At 39.8% G+C, this 17,927-nt stretch overlaps 1 protein-coding gene across 3 annotated transcripts in view; it reads right to left on the bottom strand.

Moving 5' to 3' along the window:
• arhgef10 (Rho guanine nucleotide exchange factor (GEF) 10) overlaps positions 1–17,927 on the bottom strand; it is a 271,880-nt gene that overhangs the window by 150,484 nt on the left and 103,469 nt on the right. For all 3 annotated transcript variants that reach the window (XM_048530741.2, XM_048530739.2, XM_048530740.2), the window contains 6 exons: positions 13,270–13,378; positions 11,078–11,190; positions 9,869–9,946; positions 8,987–9,166; positions 5,320–5,436; positions 1,142–1,234 (listed from right to left, as the gene is read on the bottom strand). In XM_048530741.2, coding sequence (XP_048386698.1) covers positions 1,142–1,234; positions 5,320–5,436; positions 8,987–9,166; positions 9,869–9,946; positions 11,078–11,190; positions 13,270–13,378 — 690 coding nt within the window. The remainder of the gene's footprint in view (positions 1–1,141; positions 1,235–5,319; positions 5,437–8,986; positions 9,167–9,868; positions 9,947–11,077; positions 11,191–13,269; positions 13,379–17,927) is intronic.

A 17,927-nucleotide genomic window follows, 5' to 3' on the forward strand; every position in this document is an offset into this window, starting at 1 on the left:
GGACTATGGGCCAAATGCTGGAAAATGGTGTTAGAATAGTTAGAGATGCTACCCGAAGGTTGCAGGAACAGCAATTCATATTCTGCTTGGGAACCCTGCAGCTCAATGGTATCAATGTGGACTTCATAAGCTTCAAAATCTCCCCTCCCCATACCACATCCCAAACCAGCCCAGCTCGTCCCCGACTCCTTAACCTACCCTTCCTCCCACCTATCCCCTCCTCCCACCTCGAGCCCCAACCCCATCTCCTACCTACTAACCTCATCCCGTCCCCTTGACCTGTCCGTTCTCCCGAAACTGACCTATCTCCTCCCCACCTTCACACAACTTTACTGGCTCCATCCCCACCTCTTTGACCTGTCTGTCTCCTCTCCACCTACCCTCTCCTCTATCCATCTTCTATCCGCCTCCCCCTCTCATCCTCTTTATTGCAGAACCCCCTTACCCCATTTCTGAAGAAGGGTCTAGGCCTGAAATGTCAGCCTTCCTGCTCCTCTGACGGTGCGTGGCCTGCTGTGTTCATCCACCTCTACACCTTGTATATTTTAGAATAGTTAGATGTTGTTTTTGAGCAGTACGGACTCAGTACGGGCCTTTTCCTTTGCTATAGAGCTCTATGACTGTGCATTATGCTATTCACCTTGGGACTACATGGAAACGTTTCAAACTCATTTCATAGGGGGATACAAACAGCGTAATGTCAGTATTTTGGGCAAGATGTGAACTGAGGTTATTAGAAAATTGTACTTACAAAAGTACAAAATCCTTTTATTTGTTTTTTTTACATGTAGACAGCCTATGATCAGGAATTCTCTCAAATGTTTTGCAGATTTCTGCTGTCGCTACTCCAATCATAAATGCTCACATTTATGGAATGACTGATGCTTCTACCAATTTTCAAATAGTATTCTGAAGTTCACATTCTTCAAGTTCCAACTGCTTCACCAAGACTCTATATCAATGAAACAGCAGTAAGACAATAGATCTAAGGATGCTTATCATCTGTGAGGGAGGAACTACTTTTAGGGTGACTAAAATACTCAAGTAAATTATTCCCAAGCTCCGATCCTAAGATGTTGGCAGTAAGTAAACAATTTTGCAATCCATATCTCAACAAATGCATCCAGATGAATATATTTACCTGTAGCAAAAGAATAAACTGTGGAAAACGCTGAATTGGCTTCATCATTAGTCCATACAATGTAATGCGATCAGAACTTGACTCATGGCATTGCTGGGGAGAAACATGACACGCTAAGTGCAGCAAGTAGATACCACATGACAAGTTTGGTCACAGTAAGTTCAATTGAGTTATTTTTAAAACATTAAACGCTTTAACTGCTTTAAAATAATTACTACTTGCTTACAACTTATTAAGACATGACGCATTCATTAAAATATTAGGCATGCAAACAAGACAATGAAAATCCTTCCCAGGACAACTTGGGTGCTAGATGACCCGGAAGCTAATTCCAAGGTGTCACAGCACTACTAAGGTGTAGTGTTATGTATTGTTTTCAATACATCAGTGCTCGGTGGATCAGCTGAGATTTAGGGATAATCAGATGAGATGAAAGCATCAACTTCAGAGAATTTTCACTTGTGATGTGGGTAAAACATTGGCCAGACCACAACTAGAGTACTGTACACAGTTCTGCAGCAGTAAAGGTTGACAGGAAACCTGATAGAGAAATGCAACAAAAACAGAAGTTGCTGAAAAGGCTCAGCAGATCTGGTATTATCTGTGAAGAAAAAAAAAAATCAGAGTTAATGTTCCAGCTCCGGTGACCCTTCCTCAGATATTTGCAAGATAACAACATTCAGTGATTAAGAGGATAGGAAAGCACCTTTTCCATTATTAGAGGACTTGATAACAAATGGGCATGGATTTAAGGTAAGGAGGAGGAGAGTGGAGGAGAATTCTTTTCACTCAGAAGATGGTGAGAATCTGGAACTCACTGCCTGCAGGGGTAGTGGAGTTTCAAACTCTCACAATACCCAAGCAGCATTTAGATATTCACGCCTCCAGGGCTATGAGTCAAAAATGAAAAATAGGATTAGTATAGTCAACACTTTGTTGTCCAGCATAGACACAGTGGAGAGAATGGCATCATTTTTTGCTGTAAATGTACATGAGTTTATGTGGAGGGAATGAAGGCTGATCCTTGGAATACCCCAGAGACTGCAGGAACATTTGAAAGGAATTTCCCATATTCCAGGGAAAACAGAATTCTGGATTCTCTTCCACAAGATCTTGATCCACAAAGCCTGCATTTTGAAGAGCAGCTGAGATGGCAAGTTGAAGAGTTCTTCTGTCATCAGTTCACTGAGACAGGGTTGCAGTTCGGTGAAAACTAAAGGTTTTCTGATGTTGACACTAGGAGAGTCAAGAGGTGTTCGTGGAGGGTCTGATATGAATGTATAGCTGAAAATCAACAACAGCTATTACAATCATGCTTAGAAACATAGATGGGAGCAGAAAATGCAAAGAATCGGAAACACCTTATTGTACTATCCCTGGTCTTGCTACGACTACAGGGATCCAGTTATGCAGTGGATCTCATCCAATTCAGCAGATAATCATTCAGGCAGTGACTGTGAAATTTTATCCTGATAAATCCCTACTTTAGTCATAAATGTTGCTTCTGTTAACTTGTCGCAGGAAAAGACAGCACACAAGTAGCAGCTCTGGAGTTGTCAGATTGGACTGTATTATTCTTTTAATCAATATGGTTAGTTAAACAATGGACTATTAGTGTGGATTGACAGGGTCTGGACTTGAGCCAAGTGTTTTCCAACAGTTCCAACAGTTTAACTAATTCACAGATGAAAGGGGCGAAGTAAAGAACAACAATCTGTTGTATGTTCCAGGCAATGATCAAGCAACACCTAGAAGCAGCTATATTACCCAGCATCTCAATCAAGAAACAGTGTAAACATTGTTCAGCTGTTTACAATGTCAAATAGTTTAAAGAAATTAAGTTTTCTCAATTTTGACTAATGTAAAAAAGGTGAAATGTGTGTGTAACTACTCAATAACTTGAGCTAATTAGCTGTGGACAAAATTGACAGTTTACAGATCAAGCTAGTGTAAAGCATAGTCAGTGTTTCCACAGATAAGGAAATCAGCACTAACAGTAGAGGTCATTTTTTTTTTCTTATTTTCATATTCCAAATGGCTTTTCCCCACTCCAACTGCTTTAGAACTAATTTTTGGTTCAGTGACACTTGATAGGATTTAAGAAGATTCCCATTCATACGCAACTCATTAGTTTCCAAACATTTCACAATTTGCAGAATTTTTTTCTGGGTTATTTGGGATCCTCAGAAGGGCTATGGGTGCTTTCTAATACTTTAAGGCAATAATTCAGCACTCATTCAAGGTAAATATAGGGATCATAATGCAGGTAAACTATGGGGGTCAGAGGGCAATTATAATTGATTTTTACTTTATGGCTACAATTCAACAGAATGCAACATTAAATGGCTGAATTTCTAATAAGGTTCTGGCCTGTAACAAAGAATTAACTGTGGAGCAAAATAAATATCTACAGATTTAATATATTATTATATAATCTCCCAAATAGATAATGATTAAAATCAACAGGTACAGTAGTTACTATGAGTAATGAATTGCTATGAGTTGGTTACACGAGTAATAGGTTGAGAACCAGGGTTTAGCAGCATTGCTCTCGTAGGTTACTCGTGCTGTAACATAAGCCTGAACTAGTATATCAGAGAACATGATTCAAATCCAGCTATGGCAATTTGCCAATCTGGGTTCAGTTACAAATTCTGGTTTTAACAGATGGATGTCAGGAAAAGTGACGAGGAATTTGTTCAATCTGCTGCCACAAACCAACTCATCGCTAATGGCCGACTGCAGTGAAAGTCATCTGCTCTCTGAAGTGTTCAAGCTTGCTACTCCAGCGTACCAGTAATGCCTTCTTAAGGGCAGCTAGGGATGAGCTACAAATGCCAGTTTTACCAGCAGTGCTCACTTTCAGAAATTAAATAAAAATATGTCTGAAATTAACAGAGAGGTCATGACTCGACACCTCCAAGGTAAGTGCTCTCTGAAATCACAATTCAAAACTGGATAGTCTACTTTTATATGAAATGTGTAGTCAAGAGGATGCAGGGGCTGTGCTTATTTTGACCAGATACAGTACACCCTACAGAACATGTTTAAAACAACACTTTCCTTCAGTGGCCAACACAGTGCAGCAAAATAAAATTAAATAAATCACTTCCATTTGAAAACATCTTTACAATGCAGTATAGCTTGTGAAAGCACTTCACAATTGAGGAAAAGACCAAAACAGGTGCGAGACGATAAATTGGTGAAATGATGAAAGCAGTTGTCAAAAGGAAGATTTTGAATTGGTAATTATGGTCACAAGATAGAGGGGTGCAGTGTTCCAGTGTACTGGGGGAATAATAGATGGATACTGCACTTCATTAGCTCATTTAGCCTCATGCTAACATTCAAACCAAAACTCAACCCTAATCGAATCCTTCTCCTAAACTTAACTTGAACTAAAACTTTAACCCTAATCCTGATGCTAATCCTTATCCTGATTTTGAACTTTAACCTTAATTGGGCATGAGTTACGACACTGTTGAAATTTGCAGATGCCTCTTTTCACTAATCAAATCTACGCTGAATGTGACAGGATAAAAGGTTCTGTTCTACATAGCTACAAATTGAGGGGTGATAGATTTAAGACAGACGTCAGAGGCAGGTTCTTTACTCAGAGTGGTAAGGGCATGGAACGCCCTGCCTGCCAATGTAGTTAACTCAGCCACATTAGGGGCATTTAAACAGTCCTTGGATAAGCATATGGATGATGATGGGATAGTGTAGGGGGAGGGGCTTAGATTAGTTCACAGGTCGGCGCAACATTGAGGGCCAAAGGGCTTGTTCTGTGCTGTATTGTTCTATGTTCTATATTGCATTATCAATCCAACTGGTAAATACATTTGTATGTTGTTGTTGCCTTTTTGAAAAATATTTCTCTTGCTGTGCATCAGCAGCATACTTTATACGTGGCCAAATTTAGCTGGACTACAAACAAGTCTTATCCTTATTCAATAATTACCTATATGGACTTATTAGCTGGGACTACAGAGCAGAACTCAGGAGTGAGACATCAATAATTTTACCTTGTCTAAATTGGGGATACTTACCATCATGATAAAATTGGGTACAAATCATGAGACCTTCCAGTTTGCCATTGTAACAACTCAAAGTGTGTGACTTGAGGTTAATATTTACAAAGGAAACAACGTTTTACTTTTAGAAAATGATTAACTTACTTTCAAAAATTCCAGAAAGGCAGGTTTGCTGGCACACACTTTCTTAATTATCCCCATGGCAGTACTAAAATTGTTTACATATTCACTATATGCATCAAGCACCATTGACTTAGAAAACTGAAAGAGAAATAAAATGACAGCTTTGAAAATCTTACACAATAGTTTATGAAGTAGCTCAGCACTTTAAAAACTAAATTTTACTTGATAAATGAACACCAAGTTCATTTATCTTCCAACACAGGAGCATTTCTCTTCAACAGAGTTTTGTTTTCATACGTTTGAGTGAATTTAGCTCAGAAAAACTCTGCTGGATCAGTCACAGAGTGAAAGGATTGAGTTTCAAGCACAAAGAATTTTCATTCTGAAAGGTATATTTAAAAAGGGGTAAAGTTCAAACTGAGATTTTGCAGTATTATGCAAAAGCAAACACTGAATGATGGTAGCTTTCTCATATCATTTCACCAGACTGTCAATTCATTTTAGCTGACTAAACAGATTTTGCTATTGTATCTCAGGGATACTTCCGCGATAGGAATAGAAGGGCACATATCTGAATGCTGCCATTATGTTATGTAAAAATTACCTGCAGGAATTTAGAATATTGAACAATCTCCTCGAAGTAATTGACCTATTCAAATTCAACCAAGCAGCTGAAATTAAAATTTTCATTCAATTATCAACATTCATCTTTTAAAAACTGGCTTGAATTTCATTACAGTTGGTGAGATACAGGTAATGGAAGAATGGCAGATGACATGAAACCACCGCATACAAATTCTTCCAGGAAGTTAAACTGACGTTTTGAAAATGTGTTCAGATTTATTATTTTATGCAATAATAGAAAAGAAATAGTTTTTGTGTTGGATATATTAGGAAGTGCAGATGCTGGAGAATCCAAGATAACAACAGCACTGGGTGAACACAGCAGGCCAAGCAGCATCTTAGGAGCAGAAAAGCTGCTGTTTCAGGCCTAGACCCTTCATCAGAAACGGGGGACGGGAAGGGGGTTCTGAAATAAATAGGGAGAGAGGGGGAGGTGATCAAAGATGGATAGAGGAGAAGATAGGTGGAGAGGAGACAGACAAGTCAAAGAGGCGGGGATGGAGCCAGTAAAGGTGAGTGTACGTCTGGAGATAGGGGGGAGACAGGTCAGTGCAGGGAGGACGGACAGGTCAAGGGGGCGGGATGAGGTTAGTAGGTAGGAAATGGAGGTGTGGATTGAGGTGGGAGGAGGGGTTAGGTGAGAGGAAGAACAGGTTAGGGAGGCGGGGATGAGCCAGGCTGGTTTTGGGATGCGGTAGGGGGAGGGGAGGTTTTGAAGCTGGTGACATCCACATTGATACTAAAGGGCTGCAGGGTTCCCAAGGGGAATATGAAGTGCTGTTTCTGCAACCTTCAGGTGGCATCGGTGTGGCACTGCAGGAGGCCCATGATGGACATGTCATCTAAAGCATGGGAGGGGGAGTTGAAATGGTTCGCGACAGGGAGGTGCAGTTGTTTATTGCGAACCGAGCGGAGGTGTTCTGCAAAGCGGTCCCCAAGCCTCCGCTTGGTTTCCCCAATGTAGAGGAGATCACAGCGGGTACAACAGATGCAGTATATTACATTGGCAGATGTGCAGGTGAACATCTGCTTGATGTGGAAAGTCTTCTTTGGGCCTGGGATGGAGGTGAGGGAGAAGGTGTGGGGGCAGGTGTAGCACTTCTTGCAGTCGCAGGGAAAAGTGACGGGTGTGGTGGGGCTGGAGGAGAGTGCGGAGCAGACAAGGGAGTCACGGAGAGAGTGGTCTCTCCGGAAAGCAGACAAGGGTGGGGATGGAAAAATGTCTTTGGTGGTGGGGTCGGATCATAGATGGCGGAAGTGTCGAAGGATGATGCATTGTATCCGGAGGTTGGTGGGGTGGTATGTGAGGACAAGGGGGATTCTCTTTTGGCTGTTATTGTGGGGACAGGGTGTGAGGGATGAGTTGCAGGAAATGATGGAGACACGGTTGAGGGCATTCTCGACCACTGCAGGCAGCAACCACCTAGAAACCGATATCTATTTCAAGCCCACCGACTCCCACAGCTACCTAGAATACACCTCTTCCCACCCACCTTTCTATAAAAATACCATCCCCTATTCCCAATTCCTTCGCCGCATCTGCTCCCAGGATGAGGCATTCCACTCCCGCACATCTCAGACATCCTCGTTTTTCAAGGAGTGCAACATTCTCCCTCGCAGTAGTCGAGAGTGCCACAGCAGCCAAGAACCAACTTGTGACATTTTCCTAATCAACCTCTTCAGAGATGTTGACTTTTCAATATTTCGTACCCTTCTCTAAATGCCCTCAAGATTATTGTAAGCCACAATCATATGGATGTATTTTCACAGTGCTGAGAAGGGGAGGGGTTCTAAGAGTTTGAACCTGTGTTAATAAAGGACAATAGGCAAAGTTACACCTTTGGATAGTGCGTAACTTTAAAGAGGGAATATGCAGATGGTAGTGTTTCCATGTGTCTCTTACCCCTATCCTACTGATTGCTAGGGGCCACAGGTTTGGAAGGAATTATTGAAGCAACTTTGTGGAATTGTCAAACGGCATTTTGTAGACAATTTACACTACAGACACAGTGTGCTGGCAGCAGAAGGAAGGGAGTGAACTTGTAAATTGGTGTCTGCTGCTTTGTCCTGGACCATGGAGAACTTCTCAACTGTTAACAGAGCTGTGCTTAGTGAGGCATTTATAAGTATTCTGTCCCACTTCTGTGCTTGGGCAAGGCTTTGGCGAAGTAGGAATGAGGTGTGGCAATAGAACATCCAGTTTCTGACTTTTTATAACCATAGTATGTGTGTACTTGTCCCTGTTAAGTTTCTGGTCGCTCCAAAAATAATGGTGAGGGTTTTGATGACAATAAAGGCAATGACTGCTTTGCACTTGAGTGGTGTGAACATTAATTGTCGCACTTCAGCCTAAATCTGAATATTGTTCCGATCTGGCTGGATGTGGGAAAGGACTGTACAATTAGCTGAGTAGTTGTGAATGTAATTGAAGATTGTGTAATCCAGTGAACATTCTCACTTGATTGATGGATTTACTGTTGTCATGCACCAAGATACAGTGAAAAGTGTTGGTTTGCATGCTATGCAAGCGGATCGTACCATATAAAGTGCATCACAATAGCAGACCTGAGAGCAGCATACAGTATTACAGCTGCAAAGAAGATGCAGAGAGAGATCAGAGTTAATGTTTGAGAAGTCCTCGAAATATTCTGATAATAGCGGGGAAGAAGCTGTTCTTGAATCTGTTTGTACATGTATTCAAACTTCTAAAATCTTCTGCCTGATGGAAGAGGGCGTAAGAAAGTATAACCGAGGTGGAAAGGATCTTTGATTGCATTGGTTGCTTTTCCAAGGCTGCAGAAAGTCCAACTTTTTGTTACATCAAATCTAACTTGTACAAACACTTCCAAATTTTATACAACTGTTTCACGTCCGTCCACCCCCATCTCCAATTCCACCCGCCGTCAGGAGACAGATCGACACAAGCTAGACACCTTTACTCAATCATCTCCTTTACAGAAAAAACATTTTTCTGTACTTTATCCAAATTCCTTTCTGAACAAACTCTCCCAGGATCACAGACTCTGGATTCACAATCATCATGGATTTTTAATCAAAGACTTACTGAGGCAACAAAGACATCTCCAATCATTTCAACCGAGTCCCACTCAGTCACACGACTGGCTAAGGCAATCTGGAACAGGGCATGGCACTGAAGAATCTCCTTTATTCGATAAAACACTATTTTCAATTTCCTTTCACTTAATAACTTCGGATCCATTTCCAAAAGAGGTTTCTCATAATGCTGTGCAGAGAGGAAAACAAAATCAAACTGGTGTCACTTTATCCAAACATGATTTCACAAACATTCCTAGTCTGTGTAGTTAGTACCATACACTGCGGGGAATATTTCACAGCCTCTCCAGCTGACACATTTGAAGGTTTGGTGGAGGCACATGAAACAGGTCAGGTGCCAAGCTTGATGCATTCCTGACTCTGAGTTGTCCTTCAAATTACCGTGTACAGGTAAAGCATCAGATAGCTCAAACACTCTCAGGCTTATTAAACGTCCTTGGAAGTGGTCAATCAATAGACGTTTAAAGACTTAATTTGGCCCCTCATTAATATCTGATGTGGCCGGGACAAACAGGATTGAGGCGAGCACACCACAACTTCATCTCAGGTGAACAGACTGGAACAATGGGTACTTCCTTTGAGGGTTTCCCTGCATTCCCACCACCACAGACATCCAAATCCAAACTTCCAAATTGATTCCCACCTATTCATCAGATCAATCTTTCCAGTGAGATTGTGACCTTGCAATGACTCCCAGGTCACCACTTCACGAGAATGGTTAGTTCAGCAGCAAGAAGGTATTGTGGCAAAAACTGCAAATACACGAGAGGTTCCAAAAACTTGTTCTTTTCTTTTTAAAATATTTCTGGTTGTCAGGGTGACCCAAAATACACTAACAAAATAGAGTAGTTTTCTTCGTGCTCTGACTTACCTCTAGAATTCGCTTCAATGCATCCATATAACTCTTCTCACTTTCAACTACTGACCCAAGAATATATCGTCTGACAACCTATTTCAAAAACAGATTTTACTTTAAAGTTAGCCAGAATTCACAAAAAACTAATTTCAAGAATGTTGACTGGATTATATTATAATCTAGTATTAAAACACAAGTCCAAATGCCACAATATGTGATATAACAAGGTGTAGAGCTGGATGAACACAGCAGGCCTGGCAGCAACAGAGGAGCAGGAAAGCTGACCTTTCGGGTCTGGACCATTCTTCAGAAACGCTGCCACAATATGCGAACTGCTTTTAAATGATTGAAGCTACCCATCAAACAGATGAAATATATAATTATGAGAAAATTCTATTTTTAAACAAATACAAGTTTTGAAGTTTTGACACAAGGCCGGATCATTAGAGAGATATCAATTGTCACATAAATCCATAAATTTCAAGTATAGGTTTTTAGAAAGAGATCAAAATCATTTTTACAGAGTTGATCCCAGGCTACGAGTGACAGATGATTCTAATTTTGAAAGGTAATTCTTAAAGCAGACAGCATCAAGACACTTGTCATAGATACAATCTCTTTTATTCTTCAAACGCAGTTGATAAGTCACTGCAGTATTAACTAAAATAGTTAAACTTTCGCTAAACCCAAGGGGCTGCATATCAATATGAAAGGCTCTATTGGAAAACTTTACACATCTAAACTGTCTTGCAAAGAAGAAATTTAAACATCACAAACTTAAGTAAGAGTACTTACTTTAAGCTATAGTTGGTATAAATTCCATCTTATTCCAAACAAGATAGTCCCTTTCATCTGCACATCTACAATTTTATACAATCCATTTTCCTCCTCTTTCTGTCAGTAATTTCTTGTTCAGTTTAAGGGATTGTTTAAGAAAATAAGTAGTATTAAATAAAATCAGAGTGGGTCTCCGCTGGCTGTACTGTACAGATACATTTGATGTTTTAACACAACACTGGAAAACATAGCAAGAAAACCTGCTACATTCCAGAGAATTCCAGCAGTGTCATAACTGAATCATTAAATCACAGAATGCACATGTAGTTCAACAACCATGCCCCAGATGATAAAGGTGCAATGCACTTCTCACATGTTGTAGCTTTTTTTGCCATTTTAGAACACAGAGTTCAGACTCAGAAACCATCCAAGCTCACAAACATGTACCTGCTGCTGTGTCAAACCCTCTGGCATTGGTGTCATTACTGGCTCTGGATGTTTGCAGTCAACATCAATGAACAGATTCTGTTCTTCCTCTTCCAGACACCCAAACCTGTGATCTATGGACAAAAGGTACAAATACAGATCAGCAAAGGTGTATCTCAATGGGCAGTGAATATTATTTCGACAGGGTGGAAATGGTATGGCAAATTGGTGCGTTTGCAGATGCAGCAAGAAATCTGTCTGACTTCTGGAGAACTGAAATGTTTCCCATCTCATTCTCAAATACCATGGCTTTTCTACATACGAAATTTCTTTATCGTAGAGTTACATTAAAGCATTGAAGTCTAAGGGTGGCATTTCCTTTTGCTTCTGAGGAAAGTGGCTGCAGCTTTTTTTACTTCACTATGTAAAAGATTAACCTTCCAGGGACTCCAGCAGTAGACAGATCTTGTTTTCTGTCAATTTTGCACTGAGGCAGTACAGTCAATAGAAAACAGTCCATTCTTCAGCACTACGTATAAACATTGAGAATTTCTGTGTTTGCTATAATGTGTCCCATGAAGGATGCGCTGGCCCTGCATCTCCATTCTCAGCAAGGCAATCATTTATAGCATGAGTGTTAAACAGGCCTATTGCATGCAAGAGCCATTTCATTGTCCAGTTGATTACAGGCAACGCATTAATCATTGCTTCTACTTTTGTCCATTTTAATAAACCTGGCACTGGAATATTCTATTTGGAGACAAGTAGGCTGTCTCAGATGCTGGGAAACTCTACGAAAGAAAATCAAAAAGTGGCACACACTTGCTCAATAAATATATTTAAAAAGCCTGATTTTTAAAAAAATATGTACTGCACCAGCCAAGACAGATTAGAAATGTCCACCAAGAACTTCCTTGCATGGACCTAACCGGCACAATGCTGGCTTTGGTGTACCCACCTAGAAGGAGAAAAACAAGAAAATCCTCGTAATACTTGAACAATTCCAAAGTTTGCATTGTGCATCAATTCCATTCTGAAAATAGAGGATCAAGGAAGTAAGACACATTTGAAAATGCCTCAATGAAATTCTACCCATGTGTTTTCCTGTCAGAGAATAATTCTCACAAAATCAAATTAAAAACACTGCCTTCTATTGAGTTGAGCACAAGACTTAAAGTGCCTCAGATGTTTTATGAAGCTACAATTCAGAACTTCTTACCAAATGAAGTTTTTTTTGCGCTTTTGATTAAAGTTTGCTGCACTTCTGATGCTAACACTCAAACCCTGTAATAAAGCAGACTAGTAGCCAATAGTAAGCTTTCCCTCTGTATTAAAGTCAATTTGTAGGCACCATTTAACAATGCACCTTCTGTCCCACCCCATAGTGACATCAATGCACAGTGTTCAGCACACCCAAAAGCCAGTGCGTAATACTCCATCCCAAATCTAATATGGTCAAGTCTTCACTCTTTTAAAAGGCAGAGGGAAACCAGTTCAAAGAATTAGAAATTTTCAGCACATGAAATCACATGAATTTGTAAACTGCACTGAATCCAACTTCATTTTTACTGCTCCAATTAAGGCAAAGTTTTCAAGTCACTGGCTATTTTTGACAGCCAACAGTTCTAACTTGGGATCATCTCCTAATATCCAGAGGCTGAAACCAGCTATCAAAACAAAATTCCAGAAATTAGTCAGTCTCTAGTCAGCATTTTTATTTTTACTTTGCTGCAGATGGCCACATTTTCAAGAAAATTAAGGGTGAGGCAATTCATTAGTTGCAGAGCACTTAAACACTTTGTAGGGTTTGCTTAACTTCTTGGACCATTCGGGGCTTGCTTATCAATTTGAGTAAGTCAATGAAGAACAGACAGTTAGGCTGACTCATACAGGATAGAAGGGTTGCAGGTTCAACTCACAATGTGTGCTTTCAACCAGGGCATAACAATAAACTCAGGGGAGGGTAAGAATAACCCAGTGTTCAAGTCCTCATCATTAATCAGTGTGACTTATGCTTTCAAACAGGCTAGAGAGCACGAAAGCAGCATTGTATGACAAAATTGAAAACATTCACTAAGTATATGGCAATCTATGTATTTTTTATATTTTAGATTGGTCCAAAGGTTTTGAACCATGCAGATTGTTTCTTCTTAAGGTCTGCTAATGATAGTCACTTATTGGTATTGTGCGATATTTGGACTTTTCTCACTCACCTTGATGCCTGTGTCTAATAAACGAACGTCCCCTTTTAAGAACAGCAGCTTTGGTCTTTTCTAATCCATCTTTTGTTCCTTCCTTTGCAGCTTTCATTAATTGTTGCATCTGGAAGTTAATAGAATATTTAACATGCCTTGGAAGTAGGAGAAAACAGTTCATTCAGAAAAATCCGAGTCACCAAACTCCTGATGGCTCGCTCAAATTTCCTGCTTTATAAGTTATACTACAGGAGTCAGGAAGTGCTCTTGTTCAACTGTCTGTAAGTGTGCAGAATTAATTCACCTTGTCAAGCTTGCAGTAAGGGGGAGCTACAATTGGCTTATTTTCCGCTCTGAATGCCCATTGAAGAACAAAGCTTTAACCCTCTTTAATTGTAATGAAATTCATCAACAACCTATGTACATGTTATGCCTTGGAGTGTAGTAAAACATTCCAAGGCACTTCAGACTTGCATTATCAAACCAGATTTAATACATAATTAGATAAGGTGGTAGTAGGCCTGATTAAAGAGGTAAATTCTAAGAGTCATCTTAAAAAAAAGGAAGCAGCAGCAAGATTTAGGGAAGGAATTCCAGAGATGAAAGTCACAGAAGCTGAAGGCATAACCTTCAATGGTGCAGTGATTAAAACTGGGGACATACCAGAGGCCAAAATTAGAGGGACACAGCTATCTCAGATCGTTGCAGACTTAGAGAAAACAACAGAGCTAGGCTGGGTCAGGGCTATATAGGCATTTGAATAAAAATGAGTTTTTTTACATTGTGACATTGCTCAATAAGGAGCTAGAATAGATCTACGAGCATTAAGGCAATGTGTGGAAGGTTTCTGGTGCAAGTTCAGATCTGGGCATGTCAGGTTTTGAACAACTTTAAGTTTATGGAGGGTTCAAAGTGGGATGTCAAGCACGAGTGCGTTAAAATAGAGAACCCTCCAATTTACAATGGAATGGATGAGGGTTTAAGCATAGGGGGAACTCAAGTAGGGACACAGTCAAGTGACAATTTGGTGGTTAAAGTAGGCAGTCTTAGCAATGATGCAGATGAGGTTGGCAGCACTTCTAGCATACAACACTACACTGAGGGCAGCTTGGCTCCGACTCAGTTGTCAAAGGAAGGCTGGAGTCATTCACTAAGGAATGGTTTGCAGTGGACAATAGCTTCAGTCTTCCCAACACTTAGTAAAAGGAAATTTTATCCATCAAACAGGTAGTCAAAAAGAAGGTCACTAAGACATAAGAAATAGAGGCAGGAGTAGGCCATTTGGATCTTCCAGCCTGCTGTGTAATTCAATAAGGTCATGACTGATCTGATTGGCCTTAACTCTAACTTCCTGCCTGCTCACCCACAACTCTGGAACCCCTAGTAGTTCAAAAATCTGTCAAACTCAGCTTTGATAAATTGAACGACCTACTCTCCACTGCTCTCAGGGAAACAGAATTCCAAAGATTAACAACACTAAAAAAGAAGAAATTTCTTATCTCTATTTTCAATAGTACACCTCTTATTTTGAAACCAAAGTTCTAGATTGCCCATGGGAAGAAATAAATTCTCAGCATCCTCTGTCAAACCTCCTCAGAATCTTGTGTATTTCAGTAAGATTATGTTTTAGTCCTCTAAAGTCCAATGGATACAGATGTAACCCAGTCAACCACTGCTCATAAAGACAATCTCTTTATTTAAGGGATCAGTTTAGTGAACCTGTTCTGAACTGCTTCCAGTGCACATATATACTGCATCAAGTAAGGAGACCAAAGCTGTATGCTATAATCTATATGTGGTGCCAACAATGCTCTGAACAGTGGTAGCAAGACTTCCTGACTTTTATACTGTATCTCCCTTGCACAAAAAAGGGCAGCATTCCATTTGTTAATTATTCTCATGCCTGAATACTAAATGATTGTCACCCTTGCTCAAGGACTTAGTGTTTCCTGGACTGTAGCAGTCTACATCCCCTCTCAATTTAAATAATATTATGTTTTTCTATTCTTTTTGCTGAAAATGGGAAATAAGATTAGGACATTGGACAAGTTGATGGGAAAAGGGTGAAGAATAAAATGGAAGGACCTGTGATTGGCTGGAAGGAAGGAGAGTTGAAATGTAAATTTGTGATAGTTCAAGACCAGAGAAGGTGGTAATGAGACAAGAAAAGAAACAAAAGATGTATCTAGAGCAGGTACAAATGCTAATCACAGAATAATTACTAACAGCTACTGTTCAAAAGAAATGGGAAAACAGACCATGTTCTGAAACTTCTGAACTCCATTTTCAGCTTGGGAAGATTTAAAGAGCATCATTAAAATTTGAGGTGCTTTTCCTTAAGCTTGCATTGAACTTTACTTGGATATGCCATTTCCAGCACTTCTGCTCTCATCCCTTGCCTTTCCTTCTCTGCTCAGGAGCACATTAGAATTTCTTGTGCCCTCACCTTCAACCTCACCAACTGCTGCATTTAAGAGATCACCGTCCACCATTACCAACAAATCCAATGCCATGTCACCAACAATTGCATTTTTATTCCATCTCCTCTTTCAGCACAGAACTCCTAAATCATGCCCAATACTTTACTCTCAAGCTCCCTGGCATCTTCCCATGCCAATGTGATGCAATGCCAGTACTGCACCTTCACTTTTTTTTGGAATCCAAGGCTCCAAACTTCAGGTGAAACAGCAATTCTCTTGTTGTTTTTACTGACCAAACTGTATTTGCTGTCGACAATGTGGTCCCCCTTGAATTTCGGGTGATCAAACTTAGCTTCATTGACCAGTTTGCCGAACACAGCTAATACTTGAAATCTCTTGCTTTGACAACCTAACACTGTTCTACTGAAATTCAATGCAAGCGTCTGGATGGTACTTCACCTTTCAACTGTGTACATGGAATCCTTCCAGACTCATCACTATGCAATTTCAGAAGATTCTGCAATTACAATATATAACTCCTCTTAAACCATCTTTGTTTCTTTACTTATCCCATCAACATCACCTATTGCCTTGAAACATCACCCATTTTGCCATTTAATTTTTCCTACCTTTCGTTCTCTGACTCTGCTTGCCCATCTTAATAGAGACATACAGCATGAAAATGGACCCTTCGGTCCAACTCATCCATGCTGACCAGATATTCTAAATAAATCAAATCCCATTTGCCAACATTTGGCCCATATTCCTCTAAACCCTTCCTATTCAAATACCTATCAGATGCCTTTTAAATGTTGCAATTGTATCAGCCCCCTTAACAGATCATGCCATACAGACACCACCCTCTGTGTGAAAAGGTTGCCCTTAGTTCTCTTTTAAATCTTTCCTCTCTCACCTTAAATCTAGTCTAGTTTTGGGCTCCCCCACCCCCGGGAAAAGATCTTGTCTATTTACCTACCCATGCCCGTCATGATTTTACAAACCTCTACAAGGTCACCCCTCAGACTCCGACACTCCAGTCTATCCAACCTCTCCTTATAGCTCAAACCCTCCAACATCTTCCTGGGAACATCCTTGTGAATCTTTTCTGAACACTTTTAAGTTTCACAACATCCTTCCTTTAGGAGGGAGACTAGAACTGAACTCCGTCCTCCATTAGTAGCCGAAGCTGTATTCACACTTAGTTAAAACCTGTTCCATCTCATTAATATTTTCCACTTGCGATGAAATGTTATCAACTCCAAACATTGTTTATCCTCTCTCTACGAATTCTGGCTATTGGGATAAGAGGACTTCTTATAATATTGAAATGAAGTAACTTTTTACTTGAAGTAATAAACTTAAAGAGACAGGGGGAAGGAGCAATGATGCAGGACCAATGGTTTATGCTTTCAAAGAAACAGTATGGGCACATCATGACAAATGGCCTCCTTCTTTATGATTCTATGAATTTCTATTTTTTAAAATTGATGTGATTTTAATTTTACTTTAAAACATGGCACAGAAATTTGCATGCAAGGGATAACTTACATGGGAAAATCCAACCACAGTAGAAAGCTTATCCTTTGTATTCAACCGTCACCAATTCATGCATAAAGACAGATTGAATGAACTAATTGTATTGCTATGGAATTACTCATGCAGAATTAACAACTAATGGTTAACACACAACAGAGAAAATAGTCCATAAAAAATGGATGAGAGATACTGACTGGACTGCTAATGCTCATAATACATGGTAGAATTATAGTTTGTTTTGATACAAAAATAATGGAATTAGTATTAATTAGTATTTCCACATCACATGCCACTTTGCTTTCTGGTTTTCAGGTAAAACTTTTACACAGTTGATAAGAACATAATACTGAAACCAAATAGGTTACAAATATAAATTCAGGGCATTTTAGTGTTGTTTCTATCACCAACAAGAGTACAGGAGACAGCAGTTCAAGGTCTTGCTTACTTGAACATTATTAGTCTTATTAGCTTTCCCTCAGATAAGCTATGCAGTTTTCCATTCAAATTCCTAATAAGTGGAATTGAATTGTGCACATTGGATTATGACACTAGAGGTACAGCTTCCCAACAAAATAAAGTAAATGAACAGAAAATCTCAGCACATGCTAATGCTTATTTTAATTTGTTCCCTAACAGCTGTACGCTGATGCAGTGATTTGAAAAAAAAGTGGTAATTAAACATTGGCCTGACTTAAAGTGTTAGATGACAAGCTGCAGCAA

This window comes from Stegostoma tigrinum, chromosome 4 (assembly GCF_030684315.1).
Source record: "Stegostoma tigrinum isolate sSteTig4 chromosome 4, sSteTig4.hap1, whole genome shotgun sequence".
NCBI classification, from domain to species: Eukaryota; Metazoa; Chordata; class Chondrichthyes; order Orectolobiformes; family Stegostomatidae; genus Stegostoma; species Stegostoma tigrinum.